This window comes from Chelonia mydas, chromosome 9 (genome assembly GCF_015237465.2).
Source record: "Chelonia mydas isolate rCheMyd1 chromosome 9, rCheMyd1.pri.v2, whole genome shotgun sequence".
Classification (NCBI taxonomy): Eukaryota; Metazoa; Chordata; order Testudines; family Cheloniidae; genus Chelonia; species Chelonia mydas.
In genome coordinates this window covers 16,772,128-16,790,541 of record NC_057855.1, presented here as the reverse complement: position 1 = coordinate 16,790,541, position 18,414 = coordinate 16,772,128, and the positions used below count along the sequence as shown (strand labels likewise).

Genomic DNA, 18,414 nt, shown 5'->3' with positions numbered 1-18,414 from the left:
TATGAATAAAATTATCCATCATTAGCATTAATCATTAATTAACAATCCGTAAGTTGTTAATTTAATCATTAGAAGTAGTTTGAACATAAATGTGCAGCAAAAGGGGAGGATGATCTACCTTAAATTTTGACAAAGAATATAAACACACTATCATGCTTCTAAAATAAACCTACCACTAAGGGTATGTCTACACTAGAAACTTAAGTTGACCTATATTATGTCTACTTACAGCCACCACGGTAATTACTCTGGTGGTGCCTGTCCACATTACCCTGCTTGTGTTGGTGGTGCACCAGGAGTGCTTCCACCGACCTAAGAGGGGCAGTGTGGGAAGCCCGGTCTCTCAACTCTGCTGGCAGCTCCCTGCTGGGAGTCTGGCTTGCCTCCCGCCCCCTAGGCTTCTCGCCCTGGCTCCCAGCTGGAAGTGGGGTCCAGATGCCCAGCTCTCCAGGGAGATGGGTGACAGCTGGGCTCTAGCTACCCAGCTTTCTTGTCAATTTCATGGCCATGCCATGAAACTGACAAGACAGCCAACAGCCTATGTAAGTAACAGACACTGCATCACCCTAACTACACCAACATAAGCCCTGTACCTCTTGTGGAGGTGGACTTATTATGTTTGTGTAGTAGGGCACTTACATCGGCGGGAGGAAGGCTGTAGGGTAGACACTGACATAATTAGGTTGACGTAAGGTGCTTTATGTCAACCTAACTCTGGGGTAGACCAGGCCTACCTAGCAATAGGAAGAAACGTTATCTGGAAGCAGGCTATTCCATAACTGTCTGTTATGGGCCAATATGCGTCTTTCTCATCGACACTGGGAGACAGGATACTGGAGCAGATCAATCACTGGCCTAAGTCATTACAGTGATTCTGAGCTGCATGGTATCTAACAGGCACAAAAGCCCAACATCTCTCTCTCCACCTCCAGGGCTAAGGCTAACTTTGTGCATGGCTTTTTTTTTTTTAATTGTGTTGAAGGAAAGCTGTATTGAAAAGGCATATTTTATACCTTGGCATGAACTGGTTGGGCTCATATTGATCTCTGACAAGGAACTCCACAGCCAGGGTCTACACCACTGAGTGTTCTATTCAGAGTGATAGTTGGAACCTAGGTCTATCCAGCTGCATTATTCCTGTAAAGCTGTTATCTTGGGGGATTATAGAGAGGGTGCAGTTTCCAGGTCCCAAACTCTAACAGCATCTATTCTCTGTTAAAGTACAGTCTCTTATCACCTTTGCTTCAGAATCATTTACATGCTATTAAATAATGGTAAGTTTTGTATAATTATTCTTTAAGTTCCATTGCATTCTCCTTTCTATAAAATGCAAGATAATACGTGGTTATTGTCTGGAAGATGAAGTAAAACTGATTAGGTCCAACCTCAACAAGTATGTTTATGGTATTTAAGTAGGGCCATCTCTGTTCTGAAGTACTTAAGTTTTACGAAAGGGAAAAAGTTGAATAAAATGTGCTAAATATTTTTAATGAGCTTTCCCAACCCTTTCAATGTGAAAACCAATGAAGAAGTGTACTGAAGTTATTTATAGTCTTGCAGAGAAAATGAGAAGCTGGTTTACAGGATAGAATATTTATAAGTTTCTCCTGCCCCAGTTCTCTTCATCTAAAATGACAGAGAACCCAGGTTATTCTTGAACCTGGTTATTTGTCCACATAGCTAGTATATGACCATCTAATGTAACCAAATCATCCCAATTCTTCCTATTTTATCTTAGCCTTCATCTTTTTTTGTAGACCCTTAAGAGGAGGAGGAGTTTTGGCTCAGCACAGAGTGACAAGCCCAAGCCGTCCTCTCAGCTTGCCGTATTAGCTTAGCGATTGCTTGGTAACACATAGTTCTACAGCAACTGGCTAGTTAGTATCTCGTCAGTCAGATTTTGTTACTTCCCCTTATGAGCGTAACTATTTTTGAGAGCAACTCAAAGAGTAAATTCTAAGTGAGCACACACAATCAGTATCAATACCCTCTTGGATATTTCTGCCTGATACAGTGGAGCCCCAAGTAGTCCCAAAGCGCTAGGAGAGCAACGTTGTGGCACTAAGAGTCAAACTAACAATAATACTTACATAGTTGCTCTCTAAGTGCATTGCTGTAGCTACTTGACAAATTTTGCTTTATTTTAGAAGCCTGATTTTCTTGCCAATGTACACTTTCTATTTAAGGGCATTATAAGCTGTCACTTAAAAAAACCCACAACTTTGTGCTGAACTTTGGGAAGATTTTAGTGCAAAGTATTGCTATCATAGTTGGTTGCTCTTCCTCTGTTAGAGGGTGGATCATATTGACTAAATGAGCGGGCAGAGAAAGAAGACAGAAGCTTGAGACAATAGTCTGTAACAGAGACTATCCTGTCTCCTTATATAAAAAATGAATGCAATTAAATCTATGCACTTTCATCATAAGAGTCCTTTAATCATAGTCTGTTTACCTACAGCAGTGGTTCTCAACCCACAGCCCAATCAGCACACAGCTGTGGCCCATATGACATCCTCAGGGGCATAGAGGTAGTATGTATATTGTGTGGATGCGGCCCACATGCAGTTCTTTCTGTGTTATATGTGGCCCACCATGCTAAATAGGTTGAGAACCACTGCCTACAGCAACAATATATACTTTGTTAAAAAGCTCACGTTGGACTCAGTTTGAGTTGGTTTTATCTCTAGTACTTTTCAAACTTATATTGGCACACTCCAAAATAACTTCCTCAAGAAACTACATACTATCATTTTGATTTACAAAGAAATAAGCCAGAAAAACCCTCAAGCTGATAGATATAAATGCATCAAGTTGTTACCTTGTTCACAAATGTTCTGCAACTGCTCCTATTGCAAGACTGGCATTAGCATCTTTGTTATCAGCCTCCCCATAACTTGGTGTCCAATAGTAATGCCTTTTAAGGCCATGAGAGAGTTCTGCAAGATATTCATGCCCATCCACTTCATACGGATCCACGTCTGTACAATTTGGTTTCAAGCGGCCAGTTTTAATTAAGTCTGAAAATGCCTGAAATGAACAAATGCAAAGGATTTAAATTTAACATTCTTCTAACACGTTCTACCTGCCAGAGGCTTAGAAAGTGCAAAGCAGAACAGTAGAAGATGATACAGACTAGGTCAGCACTAAATGGCATTTTAATCACTTGTATACTTTTCCTGTCCCGTAATTGTTTGGCATGAGAAGACTACGCCACAACTACCATAATTTTACAATAAAATAAAATATAATGAACTACACATCAGTCTTACAAATAGTTTTCATGAGCACACTAGTATAAAATGAAGATAAACTGTGGAAAAGATCAGTGATGAAGAAAACACTTACGACACAGGTGGCCTCATCCAGTTTGTTTCCCCAAATATAAATGTAGGAAAGCACCATGTTTGTTTTCATTGAATCCGAAAGAGCAACAAGTCCTTTTCCACTTATATTGTTGCTTGCTACTGCTAACCTAGTAAACAGAAGAAATAAAACAAATTATATAAGTAAATTCCAAGCCATTTGATTCCTACCACTTAAGTACAGTATTTCGAACAAATCAGCAACAAAAACTATCTTTATAGCTCAAATCTGTTATTAATACTGATATTCCTCAAGGCACTTCCTTGATTTGGTTGCCAAAGACTTTGACAATTCATTTCTTCAAAGCAGATGACCCTATGCTTGGTGGCTAGCTCTCATATTTAGTCTGTTTTAAAGCATGGCCTTGGTTTCTAGCCAAGTTAAACTTTGATCCTGGAGCTGGGAGAGGTATGTTTGTATTGGTGAACCTGAGAGTTTTTCAGAGGCATCTAGCAGACCCTTTGATCTTTACTCCCCAAAACTAATGGCTTCAGGCAAAACCTATGATCAGAGCTTACCTCCAGCCAAAGGTATGGTTTTCTGCAAGACATAAAATATATCCTGTAGGAGAGATTAGACAATCTCCTGGTGAACTTGAAATAAACTATAAAAAGGCTTCAAGAAAAATTATTTTTAAGACCTGAAACAAGAAGACCCTTATTCTTGCAGTGTGTCATGCTGACTTAAATGGCACTCCATGCAGCAATTAGGAATTTTGTTTGCAAAACATTTTACAGGAAAGGGCCTAAACAGTCAAGATACTAAAATGAATCGAGAACCAGATCTGACAGCCGTATGTTCATTCGAGTGACTCGAGATGTGTACTGTGAACCAAATATAATACAGAGGAAAATACTATCAAATTAATTTTAGATTCATCCATAAGGGAAAAAGAAGAACTTGCTAAAATATCACAAGTATGAGAACAAGCAGTAAAAACACTTGGAACAGAAACTACTGTTCTATAGCAACAATTAACTTAATCCAAGGGGGGGAAAACAAGTAAAATGGAAAAAAGTTTAAAGGGCTTTTAGTAGAATTGGCCGTAGGAAGGGTAAACCAGAAAATGTAGCAGCTTGGAAGTGTGCCTGGTGGAGGGAGGAGAGTTTGGGACTTTTGCCATAAAGGGAAGGGCTTGGCAGCAGTCGTGTTCCAGGGTTTAGTCACTGAGGTGGTAAAGTTTGGCCTCCTTTTGTCAGGTGGATGATCAAATTTAGGGGTCAGAAGCTGAGTAGGGAAACTACTAGGGCTTTGTCACTGGTGGGAAGGGAGCATCTTCATAGAATATCAGGGTTGGAAGGGACCTCAGGAGGTCATCTAGTCCAAACACCTGCTCAGAGCAGGACCAATCCTCAACTAAATCATCCCAGCCAGGGCTTTGTCAAGCATGACCTAAAAAACCTCAAAGGAAGGAGATTCCACCACCACCCTAGGTAACACATTCCAGTGCTTCACCACCCTCCTAGTGAAAAAGTTTTTCCTAATATCCAACCTAAACCTCCCCCACTGCAACTTGAGACCATTACGCTTTGTTCTGTCATCTGCTACTACTGAGAACAGTCTAGATCCATCTTCTTTGGAACCCCCTTTCAGGTAGTTGAAAGCAGCTATCAAATCCCCCCTCTTTCTTCTCTTCTGCAGACTTAAACAATCCCAGTTCCCTCAGCCTCTCCTCAGAAGTCATGTGTTCCAGTCCCCTCATCAGTTTTGTTGCCCTCTGCTGGACGCTTTCCAATTTTTCCACATCCTTTCTGTAGTGGGGGGGCCCAAAACTGGACACAGTACTCCAGAATAGGCCTCACCAATGTCGAATAGAGAGGAACGATCACGTCCCTCGATCTGCTGGCAGTGCCCCTACTTATACAGCCCAAAATGCCTTTAGCCTTCTTGGCAACAAGGGCACACTGTTGACTCATATCCAGCTTCTCATCCACTGTAACCCCTAGGTCCTTTTCTGCAGAACTGCTGCCTAGCCATTCGGTCCCTAGTCTGTAGCAGTGCGTGGGGATTCTTCCATCCTAACTGCAGGACTCTGCACTTGTCTTTGTTGAACTTCATCAGATTTCTTTTGGCCCAATCCTCTAATTTGTCTAGGGCCCTCTGTATCCCATCCCTACCCTCTAATGTATCTCCACTCCTCCGAGTTTAGTGTAATCTGCAAACTTGCTGAGGGTGCAGTCCATGCCATCCTCCAGAGCATTAATGAAGATATTGAACAAAACCGGCCCCAGGACTGACCCTTGGGGCACTCTGCTTGATACCGGCTGCCAACTAGACATGGAACCTTTGATCGCTACCCGTTGAGCCCAACGATCTAGCCAGCTTTCTATCCACCTTACAGTCCATGCATCCAGCCCATACTTCTTTAACTTGCTGGCAAGAATACTGTGGGAGACCGTGTCAAAAGCTTTGCTAAAGTCAAGGAAGAACACGTCCACTGCTTTCACCTCATCCATAGAGCCAGTTATCTCGTCATAGAAGGCAATTAGATTAGTCAGGCATGACTTGCCCTTGGTGAATCCATGCTGACTGTTCCGGATCACTTTCCTCTCCTTTAAGTGCTTCAGAATTGATTCCTTGAGGACCTGCTCCATGATTTTTCCAGGGACTGAGGTGAGGCTGACTGGCCTGTAGTTCCCCGGATCCTCCTCCTTCTCTTTTTTAAAGATGGGCACTACATTAGCCTTTTTCCAGTCATCCGGGACCTCCCCCGATTGCCATGAGTTTTCAAAGGTAATGACCAATGGCTCTGCAATCACATCCGCCAATTCCTTTAGCACCCTCGGATGCAGTGTATCCGGCCCCATGGACTTGTGCTCGTCCAGCTTTCCTAAATTGTCCCGAACCACTTCTTTCTCCACAGAGGGCTAGTCGCCTCCTCCCCATGCTGTGCTGCCCAGTGCAGTAGTCTGGGAGTTGACCTTGTTCGTGAAGACAGAGGCAAAAAAAGCATTGACTACATTAGCTTTTTCCACATCCTCTGTCACTAGGTTGCCTCCCTTATTCAGTAAGGGGCCCATACTTTCCTTGGCTTTCTTCTTGTTGCTAACATACCTGAAGAAACCCTTCTTGTTACTCTTAACATCTCTTGCTAGCTGCAAGTCCAAGTGTGATTTGGCCTTCCTGATTTCACTCCTGCATGCCTGAGCAATATTTTTGTACTCCTCCCTGGTCATTTGTCCAATCTTCCACTTCTTGTAAGCTTCTTTTTTGTATTTAAGATCAGCAAGGATTTCACTGTTAAGCCAAGCTGGTCGCCTGTTATATTTACTATTCTTTCTACACATCGGGATAGTTTGTTCCTGTAACCTCAATAAGGATTCTTTAAAATACAGCTAGCTCTCTGGACCCCTTTCCCCCTCATGTTATTCTCCCACGGGATCCTGCCCATCAGTTACCTGAGGGAGTCAAAGTCTGCTTTTCTGAAGTCCAGGATCCATATTCTGCTGCTCTCCTTTCTTCCTTCTGTCAGGATTCTGAACTCGACCATCTTATGGTCACTGCCTCCCAGGTTCCCATCCACTTTTGCTTCCCCTACTAAATTCTTCCCAGTTTGTGAGCAGCAGGTCAAGAAGAGCTCTGCCCCTAGTTGGTTCCTCCAGCACTTGCACCAGGAAATTGTCCCCTACACTTTCGGGAAACTTCTTGGATTGTCTGTGCACCGCTGTATTGCTCTCCCAGCAGATATCAGAGTGATTGAAGTCTCCCAGGAGAACCAAGGCCTGCAATCTAGTAACGTCCATTAGTTGCCGGAAGAAAGCCTTGTCCACCTCATCCCCCTGGTCTGGTAGTCTATAGCAGACTCCCACCATGACATCACCCTTGTTGCTCACACTTCTAAACTTAATCCAGAGACTCTCAGGTTTTTCTGCAGTTTCATACCAAAGCTCTTCATGTTTCTCCCTCTCTTCCCTCTGCCCTTAGCCTTTCTTGTTCCTAGCATCCCTCCTCCCAAAAGAGGAGAGTCCATGTGACTTCCCTCCCACAGATTGACCCAGCAGTTCAACCCAGCCAGTCCAGACACTCAGGTTTGCTTTGCTGAGTGGGGAGCATTCCTTGGACTTGCATTTCACTGGTTCTGCCAGAGCCCAGGTGAAACCATGGGTCTGTCATCATCAGTGTCCCCAGCTGTCCCCATCCATGTGTGATTTTGGAAACTCTTTGACTTTGCAGTTTGGATCACTAGCATAAAAAAGTGATGTACTACAATACCAACTCATATACTGCTGTGTCACATTTTCTGATTTTCCAATAGTTACATCTGCAATCTCTTTTGGGGAGTTTTATATATACTAACGCTTGAAGAGTCCTGTTGTACAAAGCCAGGGCTTCACTCAGGTAGATGGCTCCATCATCTTCTATCCGGTTTGAATTAAGATCTAGGATTTCCAGAATTTGGTTCCGTTTCAGCAGTTCTCCCAAAAATTTCACACCATCACGAGTTATTTTATTACTGAAAGAGAAATATTTTTTTTAAAAGGGGGATCTTATTGAGAAACCTGCAGTACTACTTCCGAGGCAGAAAATGCCCCTCAGGCTCCTGAATAAACTGTTCTGAAATTTACAGCTGTTGAAGCAATCTACAATACATATACTTTAACTGGATTTTTATTCAAACTAGCACCTATTAACACAAGCTAATAGATTAATGGGATTTTTAGAACCCATTCTTGCAATTCATGTGCAGGCACTTCCAATAGTTGCTGGGTAACAGGTTCAGGTCCTAAATGTCTTTTTTTGTATTCTTCCAATTTTGATTTTTTACATCTTCTGTAAAGTGGCATAATTTGACACTGTCTGATTAATATGTACTGGAGAGTAAGTGCTCTTTCTTCACTCAAGTGTACAGTACTACAGAATTTAAGGCCAGAAGGGACCATCAGATTATCTAGTCTAACATCCTCTATATTACAGGCCACCAGCACCACCCAGCTACCCTACCTCCACACCAAGCTCAACAAGAATTAGACCAAAGTATTAAAACCCTCAGGAGACTAAACTATTGCGTGACAATGGGTAGAAGAGAAGGAGGGACTGAAATGCACTCAGGCCTGAGGCCCCTGTAAGGCAGGGAAATGATTTAATGAGGTATAGCTGACCACGTAGGCTGAAGCTTGTAAATTGAGGATTAGACTATGGCATAGCCCTTAAGCAGAGGGGGGAGGGGCGAGAGGGAGACCTCTCTTCCCCTCCTTCTGTGGCCAGAGTCATAGCAGAGTTGACCAGCCAGGCTGGGGAGGGTGGAAGATGCTGCACTCCTTAAAGGGGTGTTGTCAGTTGCTCCTCCATATACACAGGGGGCATTGCACCTCCCTGAGGCAGAATGTTTTCTCCTTCTGTGCTCCTTCTGTGGTGGCATAGCTCTGCACCACCCCCACAGGTGTGGCTAAATACTAATTTATCCCTTAGTAATGTTGCATTCCCTCCAACTATGGCTTCCACCTCAACTCTCCATCTCACCTAGAAAAATCACATTTTTTCTGGAGGGAGCGGTAGCAAGTACCATACAATACTGCTATACTGATATTGCATGGTGCACAGTTTTCACCAGCAACAATATACTCTATGTTTGTGTAGTTTAAACAAAATCAGAGGGTGAATCTTTTACCAACTGAGGTCAAGATATCGCAGGCTGTGGTTTTCATACAATGCATCACACAGTCGCTCCACACCGAAGTTCTTCATTTCATGTTTGCACAAATGCAGTTCCATAAGACAAGAGTTATTTTTCATCATTAGAGCTATGTGAACTGTGGACTCTTCCTAAAAATAAAATCTCAGTTAAACTATCGTTTTAACATCCCATCAGTTTTTAGGGCCAAACACCATTCTTTGATGTTTGGCCCCAGGAACAAGTACAACTTTCCCTGCAGTCAATGGTAGATGTTTACACACATCCGAGAGCAGAATATGACCTTAACTCATCTTCCTTCTGATGTATTACAAATTGATATACAAAAAGTCAGGAAACAATTTCTTATTGTGATCACTGGGAAAATAGTGAGTTACCAAAATGTGGCTGCAGATTTACAGAACTGTATATCCCTGCAGTGTAAATCTCAGGCAAGTCGATACTCTAACAACTACTAGTTCTCTCATCTACCTTGATCATTTCTTTTCCAAGTTTCCATGACACAGTGTTTTAGGACTTGATCCAGTTCCCACTGATGTCAATGGTGTGACAGAAATACGTATCAACAATTATTTTATGAAGAGCAGAAGTCTTTGAAAGAGGGATTAAGTATAGAAAAAAACATATATCCTGCCTCTATAAGAGGCAGTGAATTGGTTTTAAAGTTATCACCTGGTGGTTAAAACAATAATTTATAAGGGGCTTCAGTCAGGTAGACACAATGGAGAAGCCTACAGAGCAGAGAGGAGTGACAAATGGGACGACTCCCATAATCTTCAATTGGTGTCGGATTGGGCCCTTAATATAGCGTGGTGTTTATTCTGGTCCAGATTTTTTCAAAAGCAGGAGCCTAAAATTAGGTTCCTAAATCCATGATTAGGCACCTTTGGTCTTGTCGACACAGGAAAGTTTTTTCAGTAAAAGCCAAGGTGTGAATTTAAACTGATGCAGTTATACTGTCAGAACCCCCCAAATGGACACTTATCTCACTTTAAGAGTGACATTTCTCTGGTTCTGTTTATGTCACTTAGGAAGGAGTTTAAGCTAAACAAAAAAAGCCATTCTTACTCTGCAATTCCCATTTAGACAATCCCTAAATAAGTGCTGATCATCCAACTGCTTCTATTGAGGTCAAGAACTGAGCACTTTGAAAAGAAGGCTGTTTCTTCATGTGCCTAAATTATGGTTCAGGAGCATAACTCTAGGTAAGGAGGTATGAAAATCTTGGCCCCTGAGTCTGAGTCTACAATCCTTTTTGTTGGTGTTCTCTCTTCCTTGGGCAGAAAGACTTAAAAAACAACTCTGGCAGCTATCACACAAGCATATAAAGAAGCCCCAGAGAGTCACACTGTCCAAGACCACTATCGGCCTCCATAAAGCTATCAATATTGAGTCTATGTATGCATATATCTGTTTAATTGAACTGACCCTACAGTATATACACATACCTCTTGGCTATACAGTGTAGGACGATTTAGGTTTAGGGCTTTCATCGCTTTGTTATGGCTCATAACTGTTGCTATTGCTATTAGACTTTGTGTACCCTGAAAACAAAAACAGATAAACTCTTTAGGGAAACCTGTTCAATATATAAATAAAGCAACATACCAAAGATACCATGCCTTCTTACAGGATGTATTTTTAGAAGATCATAAATATCAAATTGACATGAGTTAGAAATACTATTATTTTTAGCTCCATGTGTTTTGGAGATATTCAGTGGTCATCTGCCTCTGCAGTATTGCAATACATACAAACATTTCCTGGAAATACCAGCAGGCAAAGGATGTTAAGAGAGTGGAACTGAACTAATTGGCACGAATTACTATGAGACCTGCTGAAAACAAACAGAATCTGATAAACTAGAGAAGAAGAATTTTTCGCAATGCATGGGGTAAAACTGTTAGTAATATCACGGGTATAGGGGGGCAGAGCTCCCTGGGTTCGGGATAGGGTTATGGAATGCAGGGCTATCTGGTCTAAGGTTAGGATTCAGGTAGGTGGGCCTCACTGAGCTAGGGTGAGGGTTGTGGAGGGCAGGGCTCTCCAGGTGAGGGTTAGGGTTCAGGTGAGTAAGCCTTCTTCAGCTAGGACTATGACTGTGGAGGGTAGGCTTCCCAGAGCTAGAGTTAGTGTTCAGGTGCATATGTCTAAAATGGGCTAGTATTAGGGATGTGGAGCTAAGGTGAGCTTTCAGGTCAGTAGCCGTCGCTGCGCTAGGGTTAGCGTTGTGGAGTGTAGGGTTCTCAGCTAAGTTTAGTGATTAAGAGTGTAGGACTCCTAAGGCTAGGGGTAGGGTTCTGGTGGGTAGGGCTCCCTAGGCTGGCGTTAGGACTGGGCTCCTTGATCCAGGGTTAGTGTTCAAGTGAACAGGCCTCTCCGGACTAGGGTTGTAGAGAGTGGGGCTCCCCGGCTTGGGTTAGGGTAGGCTTGTGGAAGGTATAGCCCTTAGGGCAAGGATAGCATGGGTAGGGGGTCCCTAAGATAAGGCTGGAATTGAGGTGGGTTGGCCTCTCTAGCTAGGGTTTTGGAGGGTAGAGCTCCCTGGGGTAAGGTGGGGATTGTGGATATGCATGGCTCCCCAGGCCAAGGGTGAGGGGCAGGGTAGATGAGAACTCACTAAAGCTAACACTCTTCTATTAATTATCTTCATATTAAGTGGATATATATTATCTTCCACAGGAAAATTATGAAGTGTGTGAATCAGTGAAGTCAAATTAGTGAGGTTCTACTGTAGATGCCAGTTCTGATCTTTTATTCCTTTCCCCTCAGTCATACTTCTGTAACACGCTGAACTGTCAAAGGAACACTGTCTTTTGACAAGCCGGTTATGCTCCTGTTTTTATAATCACATAGTGAAGCAGGAGACACTCCCTTAAACTGATTTTACTCAAGCATAGAAGTACAATTATCCAAAGCCTCTAAGAGCTGTGTTTATCTCTGGTGACTATATCTTCCCAGTAATACATGCTTGTAATGCCTTTAATTTTTAAAAGCATTTTCACCTTCCAGTTTGGGAGCACCAGAAATATTATGAGAATGAAACCTCATTCTCCATAGGTTTCTTCACTCAGACAGTACCCTGCACTAGAAACTTTCGTTACTTATATTAGCAGCCTTGTTCTCCAGGAAAGAACCCACTGCCATTATACGGATGGCCTGACAACTAGACTGGGTAGTCTGTGAGTGCACCTAGGGGAAGCTGGGGGCACCCATGGACATTAACACAACATTGCTTTTGACACAATGTGGCTGATAATGAGAGGAGAGCACTTCTTGAAAGGGAGTGCACTTTTCAACGCTTCATACCCTTGCAGAAGCCTCTTTAGAATGAAAAGAGCCCTTAGAGAATAAGGAATCTCTTTCTTACATGAATTAGATGAACTCTAGATGATATGACATATATAACACAAACTGAATCTCAAAAAATATTAGACTCTTTTCTCTTTGGGAGTAAAGGAACTGACCGTTAGAGGCTATAATGTACTACATCACATATTCCTATAAACACACTATGCTACAGGTCCTTCCAAGTGCATCTTGTTAGTTGCAACAGGACATTTTGTGATAGTTGAAGATATCACAGTATATAAAACAAGGGCAACACATGGCATCTTCCACTAATTTAACCACAGGACCTTTATAATACACTTGAAAGGCTATTAGTTTGCAGTTTAAGTTGATAATTTTACTTTACTCACCAAATCACAGTCTCCAAGATCTAACTTCTCTAAGGTCGAATTAATTTGCAGCATTGAAGCAAAGTACATCCCACCTTTGTTTTCAATTTTGTTGCCAGTCATTCTCAAGTGTTGGAGCGTTTCATTCCTCTAGTAAAGAAAATTTAAAAGGATTTTCCTGAAATGATCTAAGCTGTGATATTATACATTTAACTACCAATTTTTTAATTGTGGCATACAGACAAAATGTCATCTTCTATAAGGAACACAGCCAATTGCTAACAGTAAGTTAGCTGCCTATCTTTTCACTGGGACTAGTTGCCTGAGTAAAGTCTACCAAGAGCATAAGGGTTTGCAAGGGTGGGAGGGCTCTGAATTATTTATGGGTATCTGTGCTTCCAGTATAATCTCCCAATTTTCATATGTTTATTAAAGAATTCCAGACTGGTATTTGTGTCTAAATTGATAGCATAGACACAAACTGCTTAAAAATAAAGTTAAATCCATTCATCATTATATTTTATTATAATGTCTGTCTTTTCACATATTTAGCTAATAGCTGAATTTTGTAATGTAGAAAACTAGAATTTTGCAGGTCTTTCATCTGCCTTTATCCCATGAGTAATCAAAGCCCACTGAAGTCAACTGACTTCAGTGGAATTCCTCATGTGCAGACAGTTAAGCTTGTGTGCAGATCTTTGCAAGATTGGCCTCTTTTTTGGCAAACTAAGGGCTTGATCCAAAGTCCACTGAAGACAAGACTTCAGTGGGCATTGGATCAGGCCCTAGCTGTAGTGTATACACAATAATTTTCACTTTTTAATTCCTCAGTGCCACTGTAACAGAAATTGTGCTGAAAAATCCATTCTGAGCAATTTAAATATGAAATTACAAAAAACACATTTTATACACTGATATATGAGGTTACACAGTGATGTCCTTAACAAACTGATGTGAAGGCTAATCAGGTGACCATAAAAAAGGAAAATTTAAAAACAAAAACAGGAAAATAATAGTAATCCGATAGCAAGTTTCAGAACATAATGGAAAAATAAAATAAAAAAAATCTTGGCTATGTATGGATTTGTGTGAAATTTTGCCCCATCAAATTTTGGTGAAATACATGACATTTTGGTTTTATTTTTCAGTTTCATAATTTTCACAAAGAGATATCCAGCTATTTTATAGTTGAAATCAATAAATATCAATGGCTGAAGAGGGCAGTTTTCTCTTCTTCTGAAAGATGATCTAAAAGTAGCAGAGAAACAGTCTGTCTTGAGAAGACAAGCAATCTCTTTGTTACAACAAATACTGTATATAAGGGGAAAAAAGAGATTTTTTAGATTAACTTTGATGCTGATGAGGGAATTAGTTTTGTCCATCAGAAAATATAATATCAAATCAGATGCTATTGTCAAAATTACTATAGCATATCGATTAATACTTACATGCAATGCTTTAGCTATCAATTCGGCTCCATTGGTGCCAATATCATTAAACATCAGATTGAAGTAGCACAGGGTTGCGTTTTCCTGCAGTACACAAACAGGAAACCAACGCCAAACTCAAAAATTCATTTTACAGAGAAATTTTTCATTTTAAACAGCTGATGCCTCACACCGTTTTGAAAGACATTTTATTTGGAAACAGTTTTCTCCATAATTAATGTACTGAGCATAAACCTTTAAAAACAACTGTAACACAAAAATGAACACAGTAGTGATTAACCAAAAACTAACAAACATCCTTATTAACCAATAGACCAGCTTCAAACTGCTATCATTTGCATATTCAGTTTTCAACATGCCAAAGGTTTTTGTACCTACAACAAATAACCTCATCACAGAAAATGACAAGGGGCAAATCAGAGGTTTAGGCAAGTGGGGAAGTATTTGTTTTGATACCTGGGGAGGTGTGGGAGGAAGCTTGGGACGGGGGATACCGGTGCTAAAATACTACTAAAATGACCATCAGTAATAAAGTTAATAGTGTTGATATTTAAATTGTCATCCTTAGGTTTCAGTTCAAAGCCCCGGGAAAAGACTGGGATAGTATGTGCCTCAGAGGTACTGTTTCAAGCAGTCAGCAGACTCAGGAAAGCAATACTGCATTGGTTTACACTGATCACATTTTCAAGATTTTCTACACAACTATTAGAGCTAGAAACATACATTTTCTTTTAAAAATGAAAGTTTAGGTTCGGAGCATGATTCTGCAGCGATGAGCTGACTCCATAGATGTGGAGTTGCAGACTACAGGGATTCCTATAAATAGCTTGCTTCTAGATGGCACCAGAAGCCTATGTTTTAAGTTTCCATACATACTAAGGATATACATTATGTTTTTGTCCATTTCTGTTAATTTTTTGTCATGCATAATATGCTACCAAAATGCTATACAAATGCCTCTTTTGCAGACTGTACTGTAAAAACCACATATATTGAAACAACTGCAAAAATGTTATGATGAATACAATCTGATATTCTAAATTGATGGATTTGGATATGAAAAGCCAAGATTTCTGGAATTTTTTCCAAAACAACACATACTGTCACCAATATATTGTACATAAATGTTATCATGGCCAATGAAACCACAAACTTGAGGTAAAAATCAATTATTTTGGCACAGAGAAAACTACCTGAAGGAATTTTGCAGCATGCTCTGCTCCAACATCAGTTAATACATTATATCTAAGGTCCAGCCCTGAAAGGCAAAGAATACAGAAATAAATAAGACTAACAACACTTATTAATAACTAATTGATCTCCACATGAAAGGTAAGAAGAAAGAACCAATACTCAAAAATGTTTCTTGTTTCCAATTTATAAAGAGATATGAAGTAATGAGACAACTTACCTGTAACAAATGTGTTATTGCTTAAGATGCAGGCAAGCATTCGAAAATCCTCATCTGTAACTTTCTGTACTGGCAGCAAGCGGTTATTTCCAGCTATTTTTAATGTGATCCCTTTTGTCAATCTGTTGTAATGTAGGAATACTTTGAAACATAAGGATGGCAGGAAAAAGAAATACTATACAAAAGTATTAGTTCTATATGTATCACGGGATGGAGATGCAATGGTTCTTTCCCTCCACTAGTATATTTATCAGGATTGTGAAATCTGGATCAAAAAAATCCATGGAGCACTATGCTATACTAGCTGTAATTCATAATTGTTCATTTTGGCAGCTTCATACACTGTACTGCCACAAGATCCCACTTAGAATTTTAGCAGCAAAATGATTCAGGAGCTTATTCTGAAAGGTTCATTCTCACCTTTTTCCTTATCCCCTTTCCTTTGTTTTATTCCACTCCACCCTCAATAATTGAGCACAGAAGAAAGCAGTTCTTCTTTCCATTTTCTCTACATCATCTTTCCTCAGACCACCCCAAACACGGAAGAAATCTGTTATCTATAGCCAGGCACTCAGATGACACAGAATATGCTCCAAGGAGAAAGTCCTGGATACACACCTTAACACGCTTAAAACTGCCTTCACCAAACAAGGGACACTCCACCAAAGTAGATCACGTCATGGAACGGACCACCCAAATACCCCAAGAGAACCTGCTTCAATGCGGAAATAAAACCCTGTCTGACAACACACCCCTACTTGTCCTCCTGCACCCACACTGGAACCCATACACAGTGCCGTCAAACAACCACAACCCAGACTCAATTGGGACCCCCGCATCCTGAAAGAAATCTTTCCTGAACTTCCACTTCTGGCCTTCAAACTACCCCCCAACCACAGGCGCCAACTTTTGTTGGCACCGGTGGGGGCTCGCGCACCCCCTTGCCACCCCGACTCCACCCCCTCCCTTCCCTATTGGACCCCTCCCCAAATCCGTGCGCTGGCCCTGCCTCTTCCCCCAAGCGAGCGCACCGCGTTCCTCCTCCTCCCCCCTCCCCCCCAGTGCTTGCCGCACGAAACAGCTGTTTCATAGCACAAGCGCTGGGAGGGAGGGGGAAGAAGCAGGACGTGGTGGCGCGCTCAGGGGAGGAGGCAGAGCGGAGGTGAGCTGGGGCGGGGAGCTGCCGGTGGGTGCAGAGCACCCACCAATTTTTCCCCATGGGTGCTCCAGCCCCAGAGCACCCACGGAGTCGGCGCCTATGCCCCCAACCTCTCCAAGCTCATCATCAGAAGCAAACTCTCCACAGACCAGGATACACCAACTCAAAGCAGTACCAGATCCTGCCAGAACAACAGATGCAAAACCTGCAGAGATATCTCCACTGCCACAATAATCAACACACCTTTCAAGATCCATGGGTCCTATACATGCCTATCACATCATCCAGTGCACTAAATGCTCAAATAACAATTACATGTGTGAAACCAGACAATCACTACGCTCTCGAATGAACTCACACAGAGAAATGATAAAGGACAAAAACACCCTATCACCTGTGGGTGAACACTTTTCACAAAGCAATCATGCTATATCTGACATATCAGTCCTCATCCTCAAAGAAAACCTGCTTTCAAAAGATGAGCCTTGGAGCTTAAATTCATTACTCTGTTAGATACCAAAAATCAGAGACAGTGGATTTATGGCTTATTACAACAATCTGTAACCCACTAACCCCTTCTTTTTATCCTATGACTGCAGAGGTGTTAACGAGCGACTCTACCTTGAATGATCGCTTAGAGCACGTGCTGAGTACTTATGTTAAACAGTCGGTTCCACCTTGCAGTTAGCTGTGTTACTTGAAATACCTTTCCCACCAGAACCTGAAGAGCTCTGCGTGACTCGAAATCTTGTCTCTCTCACCAACAGAAGTTGGTCCAATAAAATATATTACCTCACCCACCTTGTCTCTCTAATATCCTGGGACCAACATGGCTACAACTACACTGCATGCTTCTCTGCCTAAAGGGTAGTTATCTCCTGCCCCAGTGGTGTTCCTAGGAGGAAGCTCTATCAAGTCAGACAATGGGCTAGAATTTGGTGTTTAATTCCCAGAAAGGAATGGCTCAGCGAACCAACTGTAGCTAATCAGGTGCAGTTGAACCTATTAAGGCTATATCTACACTATGGACCCGCGTAGCCACTCAGTGCCAGCGGAAGAGACCTCTCCTGCCAACATAATTAAACCACCCCAACAAGTGGCAGTAGCTTTTGTCAGTGAAAATTTTGTCGGTCAGGGTGTGTTTTTTTCACACCCCTGACCGCCAAAAGTCCTAGTGCAGAGATAGCCTTGGGCTCAACAAAGAAGGGCATAAACTGTATGGAGTGAGGGATAAAAAGGGGTATGTCCTAATCAGAAGCCAGGAGAGACTGCTCTAGGAAAAACAGAGGTGTTACCCTAAATCAATGGTTTTCAAACTTTTTAGGCTGCATACCCTTTCCAAATAATGTAGTCCACCATGTCCCCCATCTGGGATCAGAGATGATGCATGGCAGAAGGGGCACATGGGTCACGTGTCCCTCCAGATTTCTGCTTTCCATTTAGCAACAGCTTCTAAAGGTTTTCAAACCGTGGGGCGCGGAGAACGTTCAGAGGGGTGAGCGGCAACGCTAGGCCTGTCTGGGTTGGGGGGCACATCCAAAAATTGTAACTCAAAGGGGAGGCTCAGCTCAAATTTGGGTGGCCTGCTGAGGTGAGTCAGGGTGGAGGAGGCGCTCCCCCCACCCACCAAGCGCCGCTGCCTGGGGCTGGCCCCCGGTGAGTCAGGCAGTGGAGGTGGGAGTCCCTCCCTGAGCCCCACCACTTTGGGCCGGCCCAAGCCA

General features: G+C 42.1%; 1 protein-coding gene across 3 annotated transcripts in view; it reads right to left on the bottom strand.

Moving 5' to 3' along the window:
• The window catches only part of LRRC34 (leucine rich repeat containing 34), a 43,674-nt gene that overhangs the window by 18,064 nt on the left and 7,196 nt on the right, over positions 1–18,414 (bottom strand). For 2 of the 3 annotated variants that reach the window (XM_037909624.2, XM_043521972.1), the window contains 9 exons: positions 15,535–15,656; positions 15,317–15,381; positions 14,124–14,207; positions 12,697–12,825; positions 10,444–10,539; positions 8,972–9,126; positions 7,661–7,816; positions 3,346–3,472; positions 2,819–3,027 (listed from right to left, as the gene is read on the bottom strand). In XM_037909624.2, coding sequence (XP_037765552.1) covers positions 2,824–3,027; positions 3,346–3,472; positions 7,661–7,816; positions 8,972–9,126; positions 10,444–10,539; positions 12,697–12,825; positions 14,124–14,207; positions 15,317–15,381; positions 15,535–15,656 — 1,138 coding nt within the window. In that variant the 3' untranslated portion in view covers positions 2,819–2,823. The remainder of the gene's footprint in view (positions 1–2,818; positions 3,028–3,345; positions 3,473–7,660; positions 7,817–8,971; positions 9,127–10,443; positions 10,540–12,696; positions 12,826–14,123; positions 14,208–15,316; positions 15,382–15,534; positions 15,657–18,414) is intronic. The other variant, XM_043521973.1, reaches the window with a different exon arrangement.